The sequence below is a fragment of the Anoplophora glabripennis genome, unplaced genomic scaffold (assembly GCF_000390285.2).
Source record: "Anoplophora glabripennis isolate ALB-LARVAE unplaced genomic scaffold, Agla_2.0 scaffold28, whole genome shotgun sequence".
Classification (NCBI taxonomy): domain Eukaryota; kingdom Metazoa; phylum Arthropoda; class Insecta; order Coleoptera; family Cerambycidae; genus Anoplophora; species Anoplophora glabripennis.
Genome location: NW_019416423.1, coordinates 722,124 through 746,824, shown reverse-complemented (window position 1 = coordinate 746,824; position 24,701 = coordinate 722,124). Strand labels below are relative to the sequence as shown.

Here is a 24,701-nt window from a genome sequence, read left to right as displayed (position 1 = left end):
TTTTTGAGCTCTTGCGCATAAACAAATTATCGGAATTTAATCGGACTTGTCTTATTTTACAGATTTATTTAATACCTACCTTTTTTGTATAAACCTTTTTTTCTCTATGAATAACAGTTTTTTTTACGCCAGTCGAAAAACCACTTTTCCATAATTTTGACCATTGTTTTAACAAAGTTTCCCAACTAGTCTCGAGTTGATTTTTTGATATTTTGTTTATAACACGTTTCTGAACAATATTCCGTAGAGAAACTTCTAATAGTATTTTTTTCTCGAAAAAAAGCTATAATGAATGGCCTAAAAGTTATAACGAAAATTTGAAACGCGTTTATATTAGATATAAATGAAAAAGATTTTATGTAGTTTAAAATCAATTAATGCCGCATAAGATAGTTTAAAATAAAATCACGTCCTTACGTTCATTGCCAAGAATAGCAATGTTTCTTCTTTAATAGATCCTGCAAATATTTACCATTTAAGTTTAATTTTAAAAGGAAAGTGACAGTAAACGGGAGATTTCTCTAATAGCGAATTTTTTATTTCATAAATTACTTTACATAACTTTTTGCCTGTACTGTTGCTATTACACCGTTTCCTTATTTAAGAAAAAAACAATTTAAATTTTAAATCTTATTTACCTTTCTTTTAAAAGCGAATTCAAGTTCATTCTTAAAGCTTTCCAAACCTATCTAAGGGTACCAACTAGTACTAAATATACAGAGCATTCGAATTTATAAATGAGACTCAAATGCAGCTCATTGACATAATAAGGAACCAAAAATATGAAACATGTTTAGAGACTGTAACTGTGCTTGTCTGAATTATCAAGGTATCACCCTTATACCAGTTTCTATAGAAGTCTATTTTCGAACTTTGAAAATAGTTTCTTATTATTTAAATACTCTAGAAACTCGTAATGCTTAATGTTTACTGCGAAAGTAATCAAAATCCTAAATTTTCAAAATTTGTTTATAGAAATACAAATTACTCATTTTCTGTGGTTCCTACGAAAGAAATACCTTGTTTGACTCCAGAGTCATCTATGACACTTAGCTTTGGAAAAATTCTATTTGGATCTTTAATCAACTTCATCAAGGAGCTCTATCAACAGACCAAAAATTCTTTCCGTTGTCCTTATCAGGACTGAAAATTTCATATGAATCACCCAGTACCTACCTATAACCTTATAACTCTTCTAAGCCACCTAAGGATCCTCATGGATTTTTTTTGCTTGTCTTCTTCAAGAATTTATTGGGGCTTCGCTTTATCCCTCTAAATAAAAATTGGGCCAGCATATGAAATAATTTAAGTTAAAATCAATTTTATTAACTAATAAATCTGTCTCTAAAATTCGTTAATTGTTTGAAACTTAAATCTCTGTATCGCCATAAGCAGGCAGTACAAAATGTACTCTTTAAGAAACACATTTTAAATCTTAATATAAACGAGATAATAATGACAGGTACACGTTTTCCAAACAGTTTTTGAAAAGAAAGTAGTATAGTTACGAAACCTCGTTATCGTTTGTTTCATTATGACTTTTCCAAACATGTATACCGTATTTGTAAAAAAAAAATGTGAAAGAATACATAGGTGTATATCCTGTACGGCAATATAATATATGTAAATTGTTTTATAACACAAGTGTAATGCACTTAAAAGTGAAAATATTTATCTCCATATCAACAAAATGCCATAACAAACGTCTAGATTGTAAATGAAATACTTTCATTTAATAAAAAATAGAACATATCTTTAGTTTTAGAAATACATACTAAAAGGTTTTTCTCAAATTCTTATTACATTTTAAAAAATATATTTTACGCAGTGTTGATTAATAGGTACAGGCAAACTCTGAGAAATTAATTTTGATTAATTTTAAGACAAAAAATCATAGTTCCCGCTAAGAACATGATTCTCATTCGATTTTTTTTCATAATCTTGTTAAAAAAAATGAGCCTTGAAACATATTGAATAATAGTTTTAGGTTTCTTGGGTATCCTGAACAAAAAAGTTTCTCTAAAATTTACCGTTTTCGAGATATTAACGATTTTTTGTTCGATAAACGCGATTTTAACCATTTTCAACGTCAATAAACTATATTAAAAATTGCAATTTTTATTGTTGCCAAAATTCTTAAATAATCTTTGAACATCCATTAACAAAAATCCGAAGTTACGCCGGCATATTTTATTCTAGTTACTTGGTTTTCTTTATTGTTGCGTTTCTCGGCCGCTTTTGGCCGCCTCAGTATCCTGCGTCTCTCTATCAGGTAATCACAAATCCGCAACTACTGAATTTGTTTAGGTATTGAAAGTAAGTCAAAAAAATATTATTTATAATTTCTTTGGCTGTATTTCTTAAAACTCACCAACGATGTTTTAAACTACCGATTAGCGATTGAGTTAAAAAATATTTAATATCTCAAAAAGCAGCTTTAGAACCAAAAAAATTGCTTGATTTTGTAAAACTAAAACAACCTGTACCTATATAGAAAACACAGCTGTTGCTGACCAGTATTAACTATATGAACTTTTTTCATTGAATTAATTCTTTAAAGTTTGTCTATGTCTATGTAGAATATATCCTGGACACAACGAACTCTCGGAGCTCAATTAACTTAAACTAGAAGAAATGACTCGATAAACGATGTTGTAAAATCAATGTTATAACCCTATGTAATATTATTATCAATATATTTACGCTTTGAAAGGAAAAATGATAAAATTCTATTACCACTTAATAAAGTTTTATGTCTGAAGTAGGCAACCAACAATATTCATATACATTTTGAATGCTTTCCTAGAATTATATTTATCCAAAGGTTACAGGATTTAGGAGGTTTAGGAGCCAAATGAATATTTCATAAATGTAATAACAAATCTAACAAAACAGCATTTGATGTATTTTGATTATGCGTCATCATTAGTAATTTTCATTTGATCTATGAAACTGTAGCTTTAGGAAAGTCCCTATATACAGTGAAAATGTTTCTGTTTCTAATAATAACAGCTATGGATGGAAAGTAAAATGTAGTATTACTACACACTGTACTTAATTTATGTTCATAATAAATTTGAACAAAATTGTTAGATATAATTTTAATAAGAAAAAATTGTATTACTTAAAAGACAGATGGGTCTATATTTAGTAACTAAAGGTCAGCAAAGACAGTAAATTAAAGTAGCAGGCGCCATAAAAATTACCAGAGCACACGAAAATATCGACATGGGCGCCGCTTAAGGCAATTATTTATTTTTATATTAACTAATGAACAGTTTAATATTTTTTCTTAAGTAATTATTATTAAGTAATATATTTAATAATAATAAAAACACAACTTGAATTTAATTTAAAAATTACCGCTAAATAAAAAGTATACATATAACTTGTTTCTTGTACCACTTTATTGTGGCACAAGGTATTAAAGTAATGATTATTTGCTGCCAATTTCTAAGATTTTGTTCAACCAGAATTATAGCAATGCAATTAACAAAATACTCAAAACAGTTCCATCTATGTGTATCTTTTTGTGTATAAAATAAAACGTATATAAAAGTTTTTTTATTTATACCACCCGACACGTATCTACGCCTGTGATGTGCGATCTGCGACAAGGCGGCTCTGAAATTAATCAATGAAACGAGACATTGCGTAAGGCGCATGCGATCGGAATTCATCGTAAACAGACACACTAGTCACTTTGAGCCACTCCTGTCTAGTTATTTTGAGTCGTATAAAATTTGAATGTATTTAAGGGTATTCCGGGTACTCTTTGTGCAATGACGTGGGGATTTGTTACTTGTGGGCCTAACGAAGCCTTGGTTATTTCAGGTAAGATTTATTTTATGTGCTGTTTACGAACAGAAATGTTGTGCAATACACCAAATGCGTTCTTTTCACGAAGTAAATAAAAAGGAAAGGCGGGTTTTTCAAAAATTGATAAATGTCATAAAAGTAAATTCGTACATTACAGATTTATTGGTAAAAACCCGTTCATAGTACTCGATTTAATATCATATTTGAACTAATATAATGAAACTGGATTACTAAAAATCATAAGTATCATCGCCAATTGTAATTAATTATTAAATAATTAACATACTAATATTTATATGTCAGATACTGATAGATTTATTACTTTTACTTATAGTATGTAACAAAATTATTATTCCGATATTATCAGGATTTTCATGTTGTGATACAATCTACGTAGTTACCTATCCAGAGTTGTCTCTGATTAGTGAGTGATTACTAGATCCTAGATAGAGGCCATGCCGAGATGACTTTAATGCTTTAATGCAAAATGAAATGTGATCCATAATCCATATAAATATTAAAAATTAAACACTGCGTTCTTTGAAAAGTGTAGTTTTTCTGTATTCACTCAATTAAAAAAATAGAATTTGAATAATTTTTTATATGTACTTACCTTATGGAAATACAACTTTCAATCGTTTTTATAATAATTACTTTTCCAAAGCTGTTGCCGCCTAAACTTCTTCATGTAATTAATTTAAGGTCTACGTGCAAAACAGACTTCTACAAACTTCAAACACGGTATTTATTTTGACACAATATTTAAGGTCATGTTTGCGTTAAAATTGTACACTTTTTAAAAACCATACGTAATGTGGAAATACGGTATGCGTCTTATGTATCACCATCAAATTCAATTGTTTGTTGTTTAGCCAACTATTACCAATTGTGTAAAAATAAAAGTCTGCATCACAAAATATACACCTTAGAGTAATAAATAAAGTAGTCTGAGGTATACACTATATAGAATGGAATCTCTGGTACTGAGTTTGTTTAAAAGTTTCCGTGCAGCCGGTGGGCGGACCATAAATTATTTTTTTTTAATAAGTATGGTGTTATTATTGTATTATATAATATCAAATATCCATATGGATATTTCATTTTTAGGATGTCGATTATGTTAAATTAACATCAATAATTCAAATGTTGTGTAGACTAAGTTATTAAATAGTAGTATCTTATACAAATCCAGCTGTTTATATACATACATAAATAGTTTATGCCTTGTGAGTTTGTGGTCTGTATCTCTTAGCTGACGTCATGCATTAATAGAAACTGAACTGAACTGGTTGGTGAGCAGCACCATAGGGTTTTCGGAAGCTGATCGTGTTAACTCGATCACTAGACTCGTTCGAATTCGAAAAGTATAAACTATTTTATGTTCAAAAGTTTTTGAAGAGATTGTTAACAAGATTTTTATACGTTAATTTTACGTTTCTTTCGATTACATGTGTTATGGCATTCAAAAACAGCTATCAGGAATTAGATACTTATAGGGATTCCTCATAAATCTAAAAATACCTTCATATCTGAAGAAGCTGTTAGTGATCCATCCATACGCAGCGTATTTTTTTTTATTGTAATTAGACCTAATTTTGAATATTCATATTTTTGTCTAATACCAACTTTTAATAATTGTAGTTATTTACGACATGAACGATATTTTAAATTCTATTTAGTTTTTTATTCGTTAAGTATTTCATATTTTCTTATATTATTAACACGCTGAATTTATCTTTAAAAATGCAATTACTTTCTTTGGAAATCAAAATTTCGTTATTTTCTCAAAAACAAACAGTTTTTCGTCTCGTGACAGTAATCCATGAACACAATGTAACTCAAAATTCTTTGGTTGCAGGATGTTGTTACAGCAAACCACTACTAGTGCCTGGAGGAAGAGCTTTCATATGGCCAACGATTCAAAGCATTCAAAGGTTTGTTGTACCCAATTCGCTATAAGTCTGATATAACAAAGTAAATATTTATAATCAAAAAGATACATTTTTATGAAAAAACTAAATATAGGTGGTATATTGGTATTTATATGATCATCCCCAACAAACTATGTAAAATTGTCTTTAGTATCTATATATTTTTTTATTTATAGAATTTCATTAAACACCATGACCCTCATTGTCGACAGCCCGACTGTCTACACAAGCCAGGGCGTTCCAATATCTGTCACTGGAATAGCACAAGTGAGTAGTATGACAATTGATGATTTTTTAGCTAAATTTTAATCTACTGATGTTTTACGGGTAAAAACTGTTACATACTTATTTTAAGGTGAAAATTCAGGGACAAAATGAGGAAATGTTACTGGCTGCATGTGAACAGTTTTTAGGGAAAAGTGAAAACGAAATTCAGCACATCGCCCTAGTAACCTTAGAAGGCCACCAAAGAGCAATAATGGGTTCCATGACGGTCGAGGAAATCTACAAAGACCGAAAGAAATTTAGCAAACAAGTTTTTGAAGTAGCCTCTTCGGATTTGGTCAATATGGGTATTACGGTTGTTTCTTACACTCTCAAAGACATCAGAGACGAGGAGGTAAGTTAAAAGCACCGTCTCAATTTGTAGTTCATTGATTTATTTTTATCTTTTTTATGTTCGCTACAAAGGGCGCTAAGGTATGTTTATTACTGATTTTTAATTTTTGTTGGAATGGTTCATGTTAGAAAAAAATTAATAAATCATTTACAACCTTAGGAGCAAACACGAGTTGAAACTTAAGTTTTAACTTTGATATTTATATCCTTGAAAACGTACAAAACGTAACACAACAATGATCAAAACCCAAGGAAGGTTTTCCTCGTCTAAATTTAAGAATTTTTTTCTTATTGAACTCCTTGTTTTTAGGTACAAGGTGTTAAAATTAGAAAAAAATGTGTCAATAATTTGTCACAATCGGAAACCTTTTAGAGAATAGTATTGAGACATATACCCCAGTCGGTGGAAGTAATTTTGCACCAAAAGCACAAGTAATTAGCAATATGACTGATTTATTTTTTATAAGTTCTTCAAAGTATGCAGATTAATATAATAAAAAGTTCATTGGTCTGTCGAAGTCCACAAAAATATTGAAAAACATTTTGATTTTCGAAATTCTTTAATATTTTGGACTGGCATCAAGATACAGAACAATAAAAAATACTATCTTGTAGAAGAGTTTTTTCCAACAAAAAAGATACATTACACTTTTTTCGTTCGAGCTATGGTTTGTCTGGAAAAATTATTAGAGCCATGAAACAATCTTCCGCGAGCAAACAGAATAAATTCACTCTTCAAACGTAAGAATTGTCAAATTTCACTCAAATATTGAATACATTAATGTGTAGAAATCAATATTCGATCTTAATTCAATGCGAAAGAAAATAAAAAATATCAAAAAATTTTCATTGAAAAAAATTTTCCAAAATTTTTTTTTAGATTTACGAATATACTCAAAGTAAAAAATAATAAATACAAGGTAATATTTACATATTTTTATTACAAAATCAGAGGAAAAAAATTAAATACAAAATTACATAAAGTCATCGTTTTCATGTATACTGTATTTCCTACCTGGATATTTTCATACCTGTCGACTATTTACATTCTACTCTTTGAATATTCGTCTTCATATTGTAACAGTATCAAATTTTATATTAAACGATCTAAGGAAATTTACACCGGGAACCAAAAAAATTGCTATTTTCTTATATGAAAAATCATTAAAAGATATATATATATATACTTTGCAGTAAACTCACAATTCCTAAAATGTTTAAAATAATTACAAAGGTCGTATTTCGTAATTAGATAAAAATCAATACCCGGAAATTTTATTTGTGAGAGGTCACCTAAATAACAATTACCGACTTCGAAAAAATTTTTTACAACTATCCTTATGTTTAATTATATTTGTCGTTGAGACGCTCGGTTTTCGATATATGCGTAATTTTTTATTCGATCTTTTATTTGAAAAAAAAAATTACCATACCATTGAAAAGCTTAAACTTCCTACTTGAAAATGGGCTATAACAATTATTAATTTAATACCCTATAACTATGCAATAGTTTATAAAGTAGAGCGCCGTGCTTCAAAAAATGGGCTCTCACTTGGTTTATTGAATTTTTTCCAGCTAAACCATATCTTGGACGGAAAAAGCACAGAGTGTCGTTTTTGTTGGAAAAAACTTCTCCTATAAGGTGGTATTTTTTATTTTTCTCCATCTTCATCCCAGTCCCAAATATTAAAGAATTTCAAAAATCAAAATTTTTTCAAAATTTTTTTGGACTTTGGGAAATCGATAGACCAATGAACTTTTTCTTATATTCTGCATACTTTGAAGTACTTATATAAAAAAAAATTCTTCCATATTGCTAGTTACTTGTTTCTGTGGCCTCCATCGACTGGGCTAATAGGGAGGCCATTTTTAGTAATACCTTCTGTAGAATTATTTACATAATTTCTAAATTTATTTAAATGTATCGCCTTTACAAATTAATATTTTGAACTAAAACAGAAAAAGCTCAGAAATTTTTGTACAGAAAGAAATGTGCACAAGTATATTTTTCATTTTTTAAAAGTAAAATACATAAAAAAAAAGTAATTGGCTGTATAGGTAATTTTATTAGTAGTATATGAGTAGACAAAATTGCATTTACAATTAGGAGATACCCTTTTTTTATTTTTGAACTGAACTGAAGTTTGATAGTATGGAAATACTAAAAGAATTAAGTAAACTAAAAGGACAAAATACAGCCAGTCACAAGAAACTACTAATAATTAATGACAAATATGCCAATAAACATAATGATTGTTTCTAAAATAGCCAAAATGATTTAATGAACTACATTTTGAGTTAACACAGTTGACGTAGAAAGTAGTATTGTTTTGTAAATGATTTATCTCATCTTCCATCATTTCGTCTAAGTAGAAATATAATCATACAAAAGATGGTGGTGATGGCTGGTTTATGCGATGATTTCTAGGCATATACAGAGAAATTTATGAGACGAGAATTTCGAAGGAAATTCGTGAACTATATAATTAAATTAGTGTCGTTTTAAATAGAAATGTTTCATCATGAAAGTTCTCTACGAGGGCCTAGAAATAAATTCCTAAAAAACGGTATAAGTCTATATGGTATCAAATGATATAAAAACTTTAACTTTCATCAGCCGCCACTGCTAAGATTGAAAAATATAATTCACATTCAGTTGCAGTCAATACATGTCAGTATGATTAAACTTCTACGAATTGCTACTAAATAAAAAAGTTGGTGTCGAATGTGGTAGATATTTAGGAATAAAATAAAAAAATTTACTAAAACTAAATTCCAAAATCTTTAATTTTGTGTCGTTCTAATAATGCTAGTTTTAATATTGGTGTTTGGCACTTATGCATTACATCTTCCGTCTGTTAACGCTTTTTATACTTTAGTTCAAACACTACTCGTGTAGAGATGTGGCCTAAATAAAACTAATTATACTATTAATTATAGCATATGTGAAAATAATTCATCAGTTACTCGATAAAAAGAGTTTAATTCGTAATTATTGCACTTCATTTGATGTTTTTGAAAGAAAAAAGGAAAATAACAATTTCTTGTCAAATCTAAAAAATGTCAGTTTGGTAACAATGCCAATACAATCATCAAAAGTATCTATTAAACAAATTTAGCCCACTTATCTATAAATAATCGTTCTAACAAGTCGAATCAACTGGATTATTTGCATTAGGGTTACTTAAAAAGCCTGGGTATGGCGAGAACTGCCGAGGTGAAACGTGACGCGAGGATAGGCGAGGCCGAGGCCAGGGCCGACGCGAAAATCAAAGAGGCCATAGCCGAAGAGCAACGGATGGCGTCCGTGTTCCTGAACGACACGGAAATAGCGAAAGCCAGACGTGACTTCGAACTGAAGAAAGCCGCTTACGATGTAGAGGTGCAGACGAAAAATGCCGAAGCCGAAATGGCCTACGAATTGCAGGCCGCCAAAACCAAACAAAGAATTAAGGAGGAACAGATGCAGATAAAAGTGGTGGAGCGAACTCAACAGATTGCCGTACAAGAACAGGAAATAGCCAGGAGGGAGAGGGAGCTTGAGGCTACCGTTCGAAGACCCGCCGAGGCAGAGAAGTACCGATTGGAGAAAATTGCCGAGGCCAATCATAAGAGGGTCGTTTTGGAGGCTGAAGCGGAAGCGGAGGCACTGAGGCTCAAAGGCGAAGCTGAGGCTTATGCCATCGAGGCCAAAGCTAAGGCCGAAGCGGAACAGATGGCTAAAAAAGCGGATGCTTGGAAGGAATATAGGGAAGCTGCTATGGTGGATATGTTCTTGGATGTTATACCCAAGGTAAAATATAGTGCCAATGATATAGTACACTGGGCACAGGAATTAAGGGATGTTAAAAAAATCACAAAATTTTGGGTGATTTTCGAAGAGCTGGAACTTGGAGGGAAATGGTCGTAAAGAGAATCAAAAAGAAGGAACTTGAAGCTTGAAGTTTGTAGTTTTCGGATCTGGAGTTTAAAATTTGTTAACGTCGGCAGTTTTTGAGTAAACATAAAATCAACGAAAAAAAAAATTGCAAATTTTTGCTTTTCTTTAAAGAGGCCTATGGATTACAAACATTTTTTTTTAGTAATTTCAGTATAAAGCTCTTTTAGATAATGTAATTCTCTTCAATTTAAGCGGTTCCGGAGCCCTGGACGATGATTTGTCGCTGAGTTATCGTCGATAAAAACAAAAAAAGTCATTTTTTACTTTGGCAATCAATTACTCCGGAAATAATGGTCGTACAGAAAATTCAAGCGGGGTTTTGAAAACTGCAAAGTATTCTCTAAAAGTCGTCATTATTGGTTTTTGATAAAAAAAAAATTTTCGAAGTGAAAATGTTGGAATTTTTCTTTCAAAAACAATTTTTTCTTAAAATTATAAAAATTAAAAAAAAATCGTTTTTATTTTAATAATGAACGTTTTTTGATGAAGAAAATATGGATTATTGCTAAAAAAACATTTTTAACTTAAAAAAATGAATAAAAAGTGAAAAATTACAGCAAAAACGACAATTTTAAACATTCCGGGCACTAACAAAAAAAAATTGCAGCGTTTTGAAATTATCAGTGTTTCTTTAGGACACTTTGAGGTTGAAAAGTTACAGGACAATATCTTTAGTTTAATCATTATTTGCAAAGTTATGTCGTTATTCAAATATCCCTAATTATGCAATTTTTTATCTTTTTTCTAACCAACATTTTCACTTCGAAAAAATAGTTTTTATCAAAAACCAATAATTACGACTTGTAGAGAATACATTGCAGTTTTCAAAAACCTGCTTGGATTTTCTGTACGACCATTATTTCCCAAGTAATTGATTGCCATAGTCAAAAATTATTTTTTTGTTTTGATCTACGATAACTTAGTGACAAATCATCGTACAGGGCTCCAGAACCGGTCAAATTGAAGAGAATTAAATTATCTAAAAGAGCTTTATGGTGAAATTAGCAAAAAAAATTTTTTTAGTCCTTAAGCCTTTCTAAAGAAAAGCAAAAATTTGCGTGTTTTTTTTTCGTTGATTTTCTTATGATTACTCAATAACTGCTGACGCTAAAAAATATTAAACACCAGATCTGAAAACTAGAAATTTCGAGCTTCAATTTCCTTTATTTTGATTCTTTCCACGACCATTTCCGTCCAAGTTCCAGCTCTTTGAAAATCACCCAAAATTTTGGGATTTTTTAAATATCTCTTAATTTCTGTGTCTAGTGTAGTAGCTCCAAGTGGTGATTGGGAAACTTCACCAGGTGACAGTATAACAGATTTTAAGCAAAAAAAATCGTGTGAATGTCTCTCAATCCTTCAGTGTTGAAATATAAAAAAAATTAACATTATTAAAAAATCGCAAAAAAAACACTTTATTTTAGCATTTTACCGTGGTTTCACCCCTTAAATTAATCACTGGTGCAGCGTTCATTAGCCTACAGATTTTTGCCAAACGTTCTCAGATATATTCGAGAAAATCTGATATTTTTAGTCAACACACACCCCGTATCTCAAAAACGAAACGTTCTACGCCACAAACGTGAAACTTATTGCTTAAAAAAGCACCTGACGAATTTTTCTAACTACAACCTATATCACCTCGTACGAATACTAATTATGCATCGTTTCGTTAAATTCGTTCTCATAGGTTGCCGCCGAGATCGCTGCGCCACTTTCCCAGGCAAAAAAAATAACGATGGTGTCTACCGGCTCTGGTGACGTGGGGGCAGCGAAATTGACGGGAGAGGTTCTCGATATTGTCAACCGAATGCCACAGCTCGTGAAGACCATGACTGGAGTAGATATCTCAAAGGTATGCATCGTTTAACAATTACAAAAGTTTGAATACCGCCATTTTTTCGTTGCAGTCTGTGTACGTCGCATAGACAAGAGGAAGTTTGAAGGTACGAATTGGAAAGTTCCACGGCCAGTGTCTTTAAATGTTCCAACACACAATATAATACTATGTACACCTATGCCAAATATTTGTTTTACGTTAGTCGATAGGTAAACGTACTAACGACGTTAATTTTTTATTACAAGTTGATATTTGATGTTTCGTGGTGTTCTATTCTAGCGCTTAACGCCCAAGGAAATAAAAGCATTTATTCGATATAAAGAATTATATTTTTTGTAATCTATGTCCTATTTAAAAATATAATATATTCTTGAGGTGATTATATAATAAAGTTTTAATTCACACGTTACGGCTTTTATTCCGTCCCTTATTAAGAAAAATGGAAGCGGTGAGAACTGGTGAAAATTAAACTGGTCGTATCTTGATAGTGAAGGGATTATTTTAGGCCTGCGTTAGATAAAACGCAGAATTACCGATAGTCTATACCGGCAAGCGAACAAAAATAAATACACTGTTTTGTTATATGTTTATTTCATTGTTACAAAAAATATATATTATACATACCCAAAATATCAAAAAACTTTATAAAACATCACATTCCACCTATCAATAAAATTGTACAAAATATATTTTTTCAAGTAGCCCATCTACATCGAAGTGAAATTGGTTTGTACACAGTAAAAGTATTTAGACCTTAAGAGGAATCTATAGCAATTAGGCAAACAGCAATACATTTTTATCGATTTTATTACACAGCTCGTCTAAAAATGCACTAATAACAAACTTTCCCCCACTTTAACACAGATTTTCTATAAAATGGACTTGGTTTGAAACTCAAATTAACTCCATTTTATAGAAAATCTGCCTTAAAATGGGGGAAAGTCTGTTATTTGTGCATTCATTCATATTTTGTCAAACTATGTAATAAAATCTATAAAAATGTATTGCTGGTTGCCTATTTGCTATAGAGCCTTCTTAAAAAGTAAATTTTATAAAACTTTTAATTAAAAATTTTCAATTTTAAAACAATAGTGAAATACAGTTTAATCTCTTAAGGGTGAACACCATAGAAATCTTGTACACGATAAATGGTACAAAGTCCTCATTCAAAATCTACAGGGTGTCTCGCTGTAATGTCCGGAAGAAGAAAAAGGTTTTTCTTTGTAGGTTTACGACAAAAAGTCACTCTTTGTAAAAACTCCTGATTGTTCCAAAACAGTCAAAACTGTTAAAATATTGTTCATTTTTTATACAGGGTGTTCAGTATTCAGAAAAATATTGTTAGTCGCCAAGAGTAAAGTACCGTTATTTTTGACAATATCGAAATATATTATCAGGGATGTCATTTAGGATCCACAGGGGATTAAAAATTTGAGGTTTCACTAACTTCTTTTGAATTTTTTTTTAAACCAGGTGGGACCTGATTGTGCGAGCTATAATAGAGTTTAAAATGACGGATTCTAAATACTGAACACCCTCTATAAAAAATGACAAATATTTTAACAGTTTTGACCATTTTGGAACAAGCAGGAGTTTTTACAAAGAGTGACTTTTTGGAGTAAACCCACAAATAAAAAACTTTTCCCTCTTCCGGACATTACAGCGGGACACGCTGTAGGTCAGGAAAAAATGTTTATAACACCAACTGCTGCTAATTATAAGCAAAATTATTGAAAAACGAATAAGTCGAGTTTCAAAATTAAATTTTTTATGATCTATTAAAGTCACACAAGAAAACTGAAGACATCATTTATGAACTCTTATCACAAATTTTTTGCATTCTTACCTTTTCCGAGATTTCCATGGTGAGCTACCTTTAACTAGACCACCCTGTATATTTCTCAAAGAAATATTTACGTTACGTTTTATTTATTTATGAATTATCACATCCTTTTAAATAAAAAATATCCCAAATTTTACAAATGCAATTTTTCGTAATAAACGTTAGTTTAATTATTAATAAATTCATTAAATGGTTAATCCTGTATTTTCTAATTCCTTACCAAGTTATTATTAATAATGAAATATTACATAGACTCCCACTTCTGGAATAACAATATATATATTTTATACGTACATAAAAATAAATGCTAATTGTAACATAGCATCAGACACTTGCTACAACCATGATACACTATCAGACAGTAGTGATGTGGCGTTGACTATTGCCTAAACAAAGAAATAGTATATCTTTATTGACATTTCAAGGTATAGATAAAAACCGTACACATTGTAAATGGAAGAACCCATACTTCTATAAAAGAACTTTTATTAAGGAATTTGTATAAACAATTTTGTTAAATTAATTTAACATTTCTGTTACGTTTTTTGACACAAATTATATTTTTCAATTACAAACAACTGGCTTCTCACAAAAAAATATGATGCGGGAATAAAAGTTTTTTTATCTTAAGCAACAAGGTGAATCAGATTTCTCATATGAACATTTTTAGAAAAAATGTCTTCGAGACCTACAGAGAGCAAGTTAAAAAAATCTACTGTTCTATATTATGATGAATCCTATTCATTTGCAAAAGTATTATTACATACTTCTGAATTGGAACTTATATCTGTCTCACCCTGTATTGCAATTAACGATATTATAAGTTTTTCGCAACATGTTCTCTAATCCAGTGGTTCCCAAAGTGTGGAAAATAGATCACAGGGGGTTGCTAAAGGATTTACAAACTAACTGAAATAATGTATTAACATAAATTTTTGTTATCTTCAAATTGTTAAGTAGTGGTTGAGAGGGATCGCAACTTCAAAAACTTTGGGAACCACTGCTCTATATACCTATTAGCTTCTACCTACCTAATACCACAGCCAAGGAACATGCAGCTAATTATCCCTACACAAATATAATTTTTTTTCATGCTTCTATTCTGTCTAATTGCTACACTCTTATCCCTCAATAGAAACATGAAATTAATTAATTAATTAACACAATCGGTAATAAAAACATAAAAGCACATAAATTCAAACGAACGTGGATTTTGAATTGACATTGCTTCTAAATATATTACAAAATATTTTATATTTACAGATAAAAATCAGAAAAAAATTGATATATTTCTTATACCACGACCATACAGTGTGAATTCAGTTCTGTGTCATTTTACTATAAGCAGCTATGAAATAATATCGTTACAAAACACAAAACAGAAATAAGAAAATGGAAACTAAATATATTTTGTAAATTTTGAAATATTTTTTAAATAAATAGAAATAATTTACGCAGAGTCTTGATATGCTATGCTATAAGAAAATATATGTGTTATTGGTTATAAATGTCACCTCACCTTAAATTTCTATTTTTAAATTAAAAAAATATGTTAAATATAAAAAATCTTTCCAACTAGCAGCCCTTATATGAAGATATTACACAGAGTGTTTTCAAAAAGCTACATGTACATAATTTCATATTTAAGTAATCACCATTACAATGGTTTGATGAACATTTAAAATTTTTGAAATCAATTCCTAAGAATTTAAATATTAAGGTGTGGTGACTTTTATAAGCAATAACAATTTTAACAGTTATTTTATCACACAAGTTATTTAATACCTACATTATAATACTTTTTGTTATATACATATATGCTGCACACTGCACAAAATATTTTTTACACTTTATTTCAATATTACAGGTGGCAAACAATGCTCTAGGTATCTAACAATAACATAAAGTATGATGAACTTTATAAACGGATAGACTCGGCATACATGCGATAAAAATTATAATTAGATTGAAGCGTTACCATGCAGAAGCGATATGAACTTTTTATGATTCCTTATAAAATTCCTTCACTACATATGCTTACACTTATTCACAAGATAGCAGAACGTTAGACCAAGCAGCACGACAACTACAACACAAGAAAAAATAAGTAGGTATATTTATACTTAAAAGACAGGATAATTAGAGATTTGGTATTTGGCACTTATTATTTAGGTTTTGCAACAAGTTAACTAATTATGATTTATTATTATTATTATTATTATTATTGCATTAATAGTTAAATAAAATGTATTCCATACAACATCGATAGAAAATCTTAAACTAGTAGCAGCAATTGGTAAAAATATAGGTGGGTATAGATTTCTTAAATAATTTTTAAAAAAAATTTTTAAATTATTTAAATTAGCTTAATCATAGCTTTAAAATAAAGTAAAAATATGAGAGCTAATAATAAAATATAAATTTTTTAAAAAAGGAACTTTTTATTTTGAAATATGCAATTTCTTTTGAAATTCTTTCTTCATGAAAGATTTGTGAATGTAGAAATTATCTCCTAAAAATAGTTAACCAGTTTCGAATTAAGAATCATTTATATTAAAAAAAGTGCTTTTGGACTTTATATAAATGTAAACATAATTTACATTTAGTATGGAAAATGGTAATTCAAATACTTTGAAAATTTATAATTTTCCATAAAATGGCTCTCCTATATCTAATTCTGCATTTTGAATTAATATTCGTTGATTATAAATTTATTATAGCAATGTGATTAATACAGAGGAAATATTTATTTAATATTTTTATTAAAATATACGATTTTATATCATACTTCTTTAAATCCAAAATAAATACTTATCTTTGTTTTTTTACCACTGATCACTATGTACAACTGCGATTAGGTATATCAATAAGTTTATTTACTTTATATTCATTATAAAATTATAGTTATATCTTTTTTAAAACAAATTAAACTAATTTGGGGTTTATACATATAAAGACAAATATTTAAAATAATACAAATTTTGTCGTTAATATTTATTTGGCAGACTTATGTAAATATAATACCTAAATAAAACAAATTTGTAGTTACTATTAAAATAAATAAGAATTAACAATGGAATCATTAAATATTATAAATATAGACAACAAATTTCTTCTGCTCATATTGTACTACATTTATCGTTGTACGAAATATAATAATTTAGCTTTGGTTTTAGGAAATTATGATTAGAAAATTTATAAATACGTAATTTAAAATATATACAAATTTAATTTGTAAAATTGTTGGCATTTTGTAACACTTTTTGTAAATCTGTCATTACTGGTACTTTTTCAAAAGTATAATAAATAGCACCACGACCATTTGTATTCAATTTTAAAATTTTCAATGTAACAATTAAAAAAAAATAATTCTCAGGAATATACTCGCAAAATAACAGACAATATACCTACAATAAGATGTCCCAGGTTTAAAGTGGTAAACTTTAATGAGAGATAGATAAAACTACAAAACACCCATATTTAACGTAAACCATTTTTGAGGTACAGGGTGTTTTTCAACTTTAACTGAAACTAACTGGAAAAAAATTGACGACTTTGTAGCTGTTCATATAAAATTAACAATTAAACTAATTTAAGTTCAGTGCGATACACTTACTAAATTTAATGATTTGTTGATTTCGTAAAATTTTAAAATTAGGATTTCACCAATATCTCGATACTTACAAACTACATATAATGTTAAATGTCAATGCAGAGGTGTTTCAAAGTCGGCTGAGTGTCCTATACCTCCTATTAAAGTTTGTCATTTTAAACATGGGACACCCTAATATGTATAATTTCATTGGTATAAAACATTACGCTACATTTTGATACCTTGACCTTTGTGATGTTCATTTGTTGGATCTGATACAAAATTCTGGTGCTTATAGCGATAAATAATAGAAATAGAATTTATCTCCAAATTAAACCTTTTACTCATCTACAGATGCCAATATTGTAAACTGATTATTACGAATATCCTTTTAATACTTTATAGAAAAGTATAACTTAAAAGTAATAGGTATCAAGAATATTTGAAACATTATATTTTCGTCTCTTAGGCAAGACAGGCGATTACTTGACTTATAAATATGGAATTAAATGAATTAGAAATATAGAATATGTAGGTATTTTATAAAATTCGTTGTATATACTATTAATGGAAATCTAATAATTATCTGTTAAAATAATTTTCTAGATAAAAATTTTATACGAAAGGGTTTCCCACTGATCAGACTGGTAACTTTTTCAATTCTAACTTTAGGAAAAGTTGCCTAATAAAATTGTATTGTCATTCATTAATTTTTAGAAAAACGCAACTGTTCTAGATGTGTTCTTTTAATGACTAAATTTTTTTCAATTCAAAAATAAAAAAGGCGTGGTGATTATTTTTATCAGGAAAAGTTTATTTCACAATGAAAATTTTGAAATTTTTATAAAAAAATATTTACGCTTATGATAGCACAATCTTTAGTCAATAAATTTATGAGATCAGTTACAAGAAACATGTTAGTTGTGCAATAATCTAATTTTAAAAAAATGTCAGTCACAGTGGAAAAAATATTCTAAAAATTATTCATACAACATACATTCAGAGACTTATTGAAAATATGGTTAACACAATAAATCAAAGACATATTTAGAAAACAAATACGACAGTCTAAACAGTAACAGCAAATTTGAGAGTAAGTTAATACAGTAGAATCTCGCTTTATTGAGCATTGATAACCTCGTTGATAACAAATTATGTACTGATTGAAAAAACTGCGAAATCCGTAATTTGGAAGATAAAATAATTGAAATCTCTGCAATATTTAATAAATTACGGTTTAAGCGAAATGATACAATTCCTTAAACTACTGCATTTAAAATAGCTAGTTTACGTAAAAAAAAAAATTGTACTAATAAATAGGTATGATACTTGTATACTTGTTAATTCGTTGTCAATATGAATTTTCAAAACAGTACTACTTTTTTCATAATTAGTCTCTAAAACGAAGTTCCACTGTATCGCACTACTGCTACCACACAGCAACTTGTTAATAATTTTTTGAAAGTTTTGGCAATCAAACTTTCCCTAATAGATCATGCACATACATTTTTTTTCGGTACCCCCTTTTTAGGAACATACGAATTAATAATATGATTAGTAAAAAGGAAGCAACATAAAGTATAAAACACATACTTGTATCAATTGTTTTGAATACACTGGATGAATTTGATGAAAGCGATCCATCGAGTCCCAGGTGTAGAATTCTCGTATCAGATCCAATATATCTCACATTAATGTTGCTGTAGACTTGTTTTAAATAGTGTAGAACTTCTGGAAGTTTCCATGAGTCGTCCTTATCATAGCACTGGGTACATCTTTCTTTGGACGGGAATTGAATTTTTGGATATTCAGGATCTTCAGTTGGATCACCAGACAGACGTTTATTAACTTCATTGTGAGCCATCCAAAGCCAAAGTATGGAATCATCCCATGATTGCACTTTATCTATTTCTCTCCGTTTAGCCATTTCTTGGAAATGGTTGCTGCAATCTGCACAACCAAAGAAATTTTTAATGTATCCATGCATTGCTTCTAATGCCACCTTTGGATTGGTGCCTTTTAGACCAGACGAAGAATCAGCTGCATTAACAGTTAAATAGTGGAACATCTTCCACACACCGCAGGGATAACCGCGATAACTAGATGAGCTTCCCTTACAACCTAACCACTGTTGTGGAGAAGAAAACACTTGTCGATCTTCTTTCTCAGCATCTTTGACAATCTTACCAATTTCAGACCCTTTTACTGTCTCTTCATTGGAAATATAGTCTTTTAATTCTACAAGAAAAGCTTGTCCATACTTTCCAAATGGGAAATATTTGACTAAGATATTTATGTATGCCTTAAGAGCTTCCAGTTTGTCTCCAGTTATTTCTTTAACACTACCTACTTCACGTTTAAGAGAATATCGAAGTGCAGTTTCTAGATCCATTTGAAATACGACATCACCCATTTTCTTAACTTTCTCCTTTAATGCTTCCCTTTCCCTTTCTTGCATGAATGACGTCATATCTGGCACTTGAGCTTCAACCCATTTTCCCTTATAGATTTGTTTATTCGTGTCATTTAATGGCACATTGATATTTTTAGGTATTAGGAACGAACGGATAGCTATTTTAAAACCTTCTCTATCAGAAGTTATCGAATTTAATTTTTGTGGCGAAGAACCTTTTTCAATTGCGAAGAGTGCAGGATATTTGTTTACATTTAGAGTGTTTACGAGCTCACTATTGTTATTAAATGCATATCTCACAATAAAATCATTTATATGATGTAAATCCATTATAACTTCTTCGCCCACAAACTGAGAAGGCTCTTGAACTATTAAAAATATGTATTTGACATTTTCGGAGATTAATTCATATAACTGTGATACATTATTCGAGTCATATGGTAACAAATTAGGATACATTTTTCCTCTGCTTTCATTTTGCTCTTGCACAATAACTTCTAATAATTTTTGTCTATGTTCATTTACGTCAGATCCGGCACGCACTTTTACCCCAAAATTTTTAGGACCTTCTTGGTAATTTTCATGAAAATATCTTAGAGTCGGATAGGCCATTACTTCAAAATCTCTACATATCGGGTAATTATCGTCATTTGAACAGTCCAACACTCCTATGGCAATTACATCTTTCCATTCCCGTACATCTGTAGCTAACGCTTTCCATGACGGAGCAAATCTCTGACAAAATCCACACCAGCTATTGTAAAATTCTACTAGCCAAGCACGCCTATTTCCATATATTTCACTTTTAAAATTCTCTAAAGTTAAAATTTCTACATCATCTTTATTTGAATAGAGGCCTTGCGAGTCTGTATACCTTTTATATTTCTTTTGTTCGTATATACTTAAAGCTGCATTATTTGATAATTTCACCAAAACTAAATTCAGTAATATCCAAAACAAAAAATTTTTTAAATTCAACATTTTGCAGAAATAGTTACACAACCATAAGACTAAGCTTTTCTCGGTTTGGGTCAAAAGTCAGACATCAACACATATGTTTTGTTACTACGAAGATTATCAAAACACTGCAATCGCAATGATATCAGTAGCAATTAATTACAATTGACACCACCACATACACTGACAGATTGACACATTCAAGATTTTTTAAGGTTACGTAAATTCTTACATTTTAGCTGCTTCCGTTTTGCAAAAAAACAAGTGAAATGATGCGAGTAAATTATATAGCAACTAAAAACTTTTCGCTTTTCGCTGTAGTGCGACGAAAACAGTCCTTAACTGTTTTCGGAGCTATTTTCAGAGATGTTTTCGGGCATTATTTAAAGTTTAAATATTTATTTTTTCAAATAATGTTACGGTTATACTGATCGCAGCACTCCTGATCGCTCCAGAGTACTCCCCATATAGTTATCTATTGTCTCTGCCCATATCGTTCCAGTTAGGAGTGTGATACATTGGAGATCGGAGTGCGCTTCATTAGAGATCAGAGTACTCTACTTTTCTTCCCCCCTTTTCCATTGAAACAATAGCCGATTTATGGTTTGGATAATTTATCGATAATGGTTTTCGACGAACAGGCTTGTGCAGTTGAAACTACGAGAAAGTAATCCTTTTATTTTTTAATTCGAGGATGCAATTTACATTATTTCTATATCAAAAAAACTTATGTAGGTATTTTTTTAATATCAGTATCAACAATTAAAATAAGTTTAATTTTCTGAGTCAGAAGAGCTTGATGTCTTGACTTACATTCGAAAGAAGCTCTGATTTTCACACACATGATGGCTTTTCGATTTGGCAAATATAACAGCAAATAGCAACTTAGAGTTACTCTGAACTGATATTAGTTGCTAATAAGTACTATTTTTGCCAAAATGAAAACCCCCATGGTCTATTTCAGTAGCTTTCCAATTGTCATAAAAGTATTCTTGAAGTGTTCCTGTTCTGTTCTGCTTTTTAACTACTCCTGAATTAGACAATTGAATCGCATCGAAATTAACCCATTATAAAATGTCTCGAAAACCTAACCCAATCCTTATTGATAGCATGAAACTCCTCAAAAGTTGTTAGTGTTCGAGGGAGTTTATTATTATTGGAACGCGAAATGTGAAATCGAAGTACTTCAATAGTACTTCGGGAGCGTTCCACTTGCCTATTAGAAAGCAGCTATGGTAACCATTCTATTATTCTTTGTTCTTTGTCTATGATTTTGGCGCTTAATATCAATATCAGTATTTACAAAATATTTTAAATCCTCATAATAAATTAGAATTAGTCAAAGTTTTATTAACACTTTTATATAAAAATTATGAATTAATTCAAGTACAATCAACAGTAGTAGGTAGGTACATGTAAAAAAACAAAAATACTACAATTCTAAATAAATAAGTGAACAAATTTAATAAATTTTCAAATATGCTTATATAGGTATCTAATTTATTTTTATAGAATATAAACATGCATACCTACCACCTACCTAAAGTTATTTTGTACACTTTTTTATTGCTGCTCCCGTATCTTCTTTACAGCGTTTCGATCATACATAAACATTACAAGTTGGAGGTAGTGAAATGAACATAACAAATATCAGTTATTTGAAAATAAAATATATTTACAGTTATTATTAAATAACAATAGTCAAATTCATATAACAGGTCAAGTAGAAATTTTAAATTTATAAACTAACAAATTAATAAAAAGAATTTTTAGAATAAGACATTTTTTTTCATTAACAATTAGACTATGATTTACTAAATGCAATAAATAATAATTCAGTATTAATCTTTTTACAATTGTACTTAAATTCTTTAATACATTAAAAATAAGATATAAGTATTGTTAATCTTGAAAAATATACAAATAAGAAAAAAAATGGCTATCAAATTACTCTAATGTTCATACATTCAAATGTAAAATCTTTACTGGCATAAAGGTCATATCTCAATTCATTCGTCTGTAGGTGGTTCGAGAAAAATTTAATACATTTATTGAACACGTTCAAGTCTTATTGCATCTTGGTAGTAAAAGATTAAAAGAAACATAGAATTAAAGTTGATGTTCACATAAGGTTCCATTAAATGCAAGCAGCTTCTGGCTAAATAAGTTCCCGACTTCTTAATTAGCCAATGAAGGCCTGCATTGAATGACACAGTAGGGAAACAGGCCATACCCCATTATGTGAAAATCGACTATTAACACCCATACAATAGACTTTGAAACGAAACATCAAAAGAAAATATTAAAATATTTCTAATGAGACTAACTCGTGGCAATGTTTTTAGATCTACTAATTTATTAAAATTACAGTTCAATACTGCTTCTAGAATCAATGTACACAAACTATGGGTTTTTGATAGTCGAAAGCATTATCACCGATACCTAACATTAACATGTGATGTGCTTATAATTACGAAAGTATGGTCACATAAAATTTATTTCAATGAAATAGATAAGCGATCTTTGCAGTCAAATAAATAGAGTTTTGTTAGAATGTTCATATACTACAAATACCTACTTCATATTTATTTAAACCTTACAGTTTAATCACTAACACTGTAAACTCATGTTAATGGCTTTTTCCAGTAATGCTTCCTCATCATCCTCTTCTGGACTACTATTAAAATTCTGTAAACTTAATCTAAGCGCCTCTTGTAATTCTTGATCCTCTGTTTCTGGTGTGTAACAACTTTGTTCCTCTCTCAGGCTTAACTGAAGAGCTGCTTGTATGTCGGGATCATTCTCGTTAGACACGACTGATCGCAGCGATTGTCTCAGAGTCGGCATAACAGGATTATTTTTAAGAACTTCGTCTGCACTACATTCCGGAAAATCTCCAAACACAACGAATATTGAATAACCCTCATTTTTCAGTTGTGCCAAAAATAAGGTTAAGTATGTGTCCGAAATTAATTCTGGTTTAGTTAATAAGGAGTTTAGATTAAACCACTGGTTACCTATTTTTCTTATCGTAAACCAATGGTCTTTATAATTGCATATAAAAGCTTTCATTTTACTTGGTTCATTCATATTAATTCGTTCATCTGTACTACTGTAAGGCACTAATTCCAAACCCCATACTTGCAGGGCACTGCTAATAACTTGTACAGAGAAATATCCACTGTCGTCCATATTACCCGATGGTTGTTGTAAAAATTTCTGATATTCCTCGCTTTCCTCACCACATTCTGCCATTCGTTGTCTCTCTTCTTCATCCAATTTTTGAGCTAATGTACTTAAATCTACGGCAGTAAAGTAAGGTCCTTGCAAAAGGGAATTCAGACAGTGTTGAGCACAGAGAGAGCCTTCTTGCTGTAAATAAAAATTATGTTAAGATTTTTATATTTCATATGTAAACTTGATAACCTTTTCATGGAATATTGCCTCCATAATTGGAGAAAAGTAAGTTAAAAATGAAATAAAAAACTATCAGTATCACAAAAAAAACTTGTAGGTACTGAATCAAAATTAAAAATAGCTTCGTGAGTTCGTGCAACTTCAGGTTATTTGTACAAATGTGAAAATTAGAGTCATTTTTATTTAATAAATTCAAACTTTCAACCGCCAAATTCCTTATCCTCATAACACAAATAACTGCTCATAATTTCAATTTTCAGAAATTTTTGACGTTAACATATCGCAAATTTACTTTGTGGCCAATGGGAACATCTTTTTTTTGGTTGGTTTT

At 29.9% G+C, this 24,701-nt stretch overlaps 3 protein-coding genes across 5 annotated transcripts; 1 reads left to right on the top strand and 2 right to left on the bottom strand.

Annotated features, from left to right (window-relative positions):
• Positions 1-3,663: 3,663 nt before the first annotated feature.
• On the top strand, positions 3,664-12,506 carry LOC108909893 (flotillin-1). 2 transcript variants are annotated; one of them, XM_018714353.1, is made up of 8 exons: positions 3,664-3,834; positions 5,678-5,753; positions 5,927-6,017; positions 6,106-6,369; positions 6,441-6,449; positions 9,547-10,161; positions 11,999-12,163; positions 12,219-12,506. In XM_018714353.1, the coding sequence occupies exons 1-8, from the start codon at positions 3,783-3,785 to the stop codon at positions 12,234-12,236; spliced, it is 1,290 nt and encodes a 429-aa protein (XP_018569869.1). In that variant the 5' UTR covers positions 3,664-3,782; the 3' UTR covers positions 12,237-12,506. The 2 variants fall into 2 exon arrangements, with proteins under 2 accessions (XP_018569869.1, XP_018569870.1); XM_018714354.1 differs by lacking the exon at positions 6,441-6,449.
• Positions 12,507-13,174: 668 nt separating this feature from the next.
• Positions 13,175-21,136, bottom strand: LOC108909881 (sulfhydryl oxidase 2). Of its 2 annotated transcripts, XM_018714326.1 has the most exons (3): positions 19,177-21,136; positions 16,033-16,077; positions 13,175-14,377 (listed from the first exon to the last, which is right to left on the bottom strand). In XM_018714326.1, the coding sequence occupies exons 1-3, from the start codon at positions 20,975-20,977 to the stop codon at positions 14,346-14,348; spliced, it is 1,878 nt and encodes a 625-aa protein (XP_018569842.1). In that variant the 5' UTR covers positions 20,978-21,136; the 3' UTR covers positions 13,175-14,345. The 2 variants fall into 2 exon arrangements, with proteins under 2 accessions (XP_018569842.1, XP_018569843.1); XM_018714327.1 differs by lacking the exon at positions 16,033-16,077.
• A 1,691-nt stretch (positions 21,137-22,827) lies between these two features.
• LOC108909873 (ataxin-3-like) lies at positions 22,828-24,672 on the bottom strand. Its single transcript, XM_018714313.1, has 2 exons — positions 24,380-24,672; positions 22,828-24,325 (listed from the first exon to the last, which is right to left on the bottom strand). Exons 1-2 carry the CDS (start codon positions 24,401-24,403, stop codon positions 23,564-23,566), a joined length of 786 nt encoding a protein of 261 aa, XP_018569829.1. The 5' UTR covers positions 24,404-24,672; the 3' UTR covers positions 22,828-23,563.
• Between the last annotated feature and the right edge of the window lie 29 nt (positions 24,673-24,701).

Bases quoted from the DNA above. Each gene is read 5' to 3' on its own strand.
- LOC108909881 (XM_018714326.1), bottom strand. From the start codon at position 20,977: ATGTTGAATTTAAAAAATTTTTTGTTTTGGATATTACTGAATTTAGTT. The intron at 16,078-19,176 runs GTATGTGTTTTA...CTTGTGTTGTAG, and splicing joins ATTCAAAACAATTGATACAA to TTGTCGTGCTGCTTGGTCTA. The intron at 14,378-16,032 runs GTAAGCATATGT...TTCTTTGTTTAG, and splicing joins CTGCTATCTTGTGAATAAGT to GCAATAGTCAACGCCACATC.
- LOC108909873 (XM_018714313.1), bottom strand. From the start codon at position 24,403: ATGGAGGCAATATTCCATGAAAAG. The intron at 24,326-24,379 runs GTTATCAAGTTT...TTTTATTTACAG, and splicing joins AGGCAATATTCCATGAAAAG to CAAGAAGGCTCTCTCTGTGC.
- LOC108909893 (XM_018714353.1), top strand. From the start codon at position 3,783: ATGACGTGGGGATTTGTTACTTGTGGGCCTAACGAAGCCTTGGTTATT. The intron at 5,754-5,926 runs GTTTGTTGTACC...TTTTATTTATAG, and splicing joins ACGATTCAAAGCATTCAAAG to AATTTCATTAAACACCATGA. The intron at 6,018-6,105 runs GTGAGTAGTATG...ACTTATTTTAAG, and splicing joins CTGTCACTGGAATAGCACAA to GTGAAAATTCAGGGACAAAA.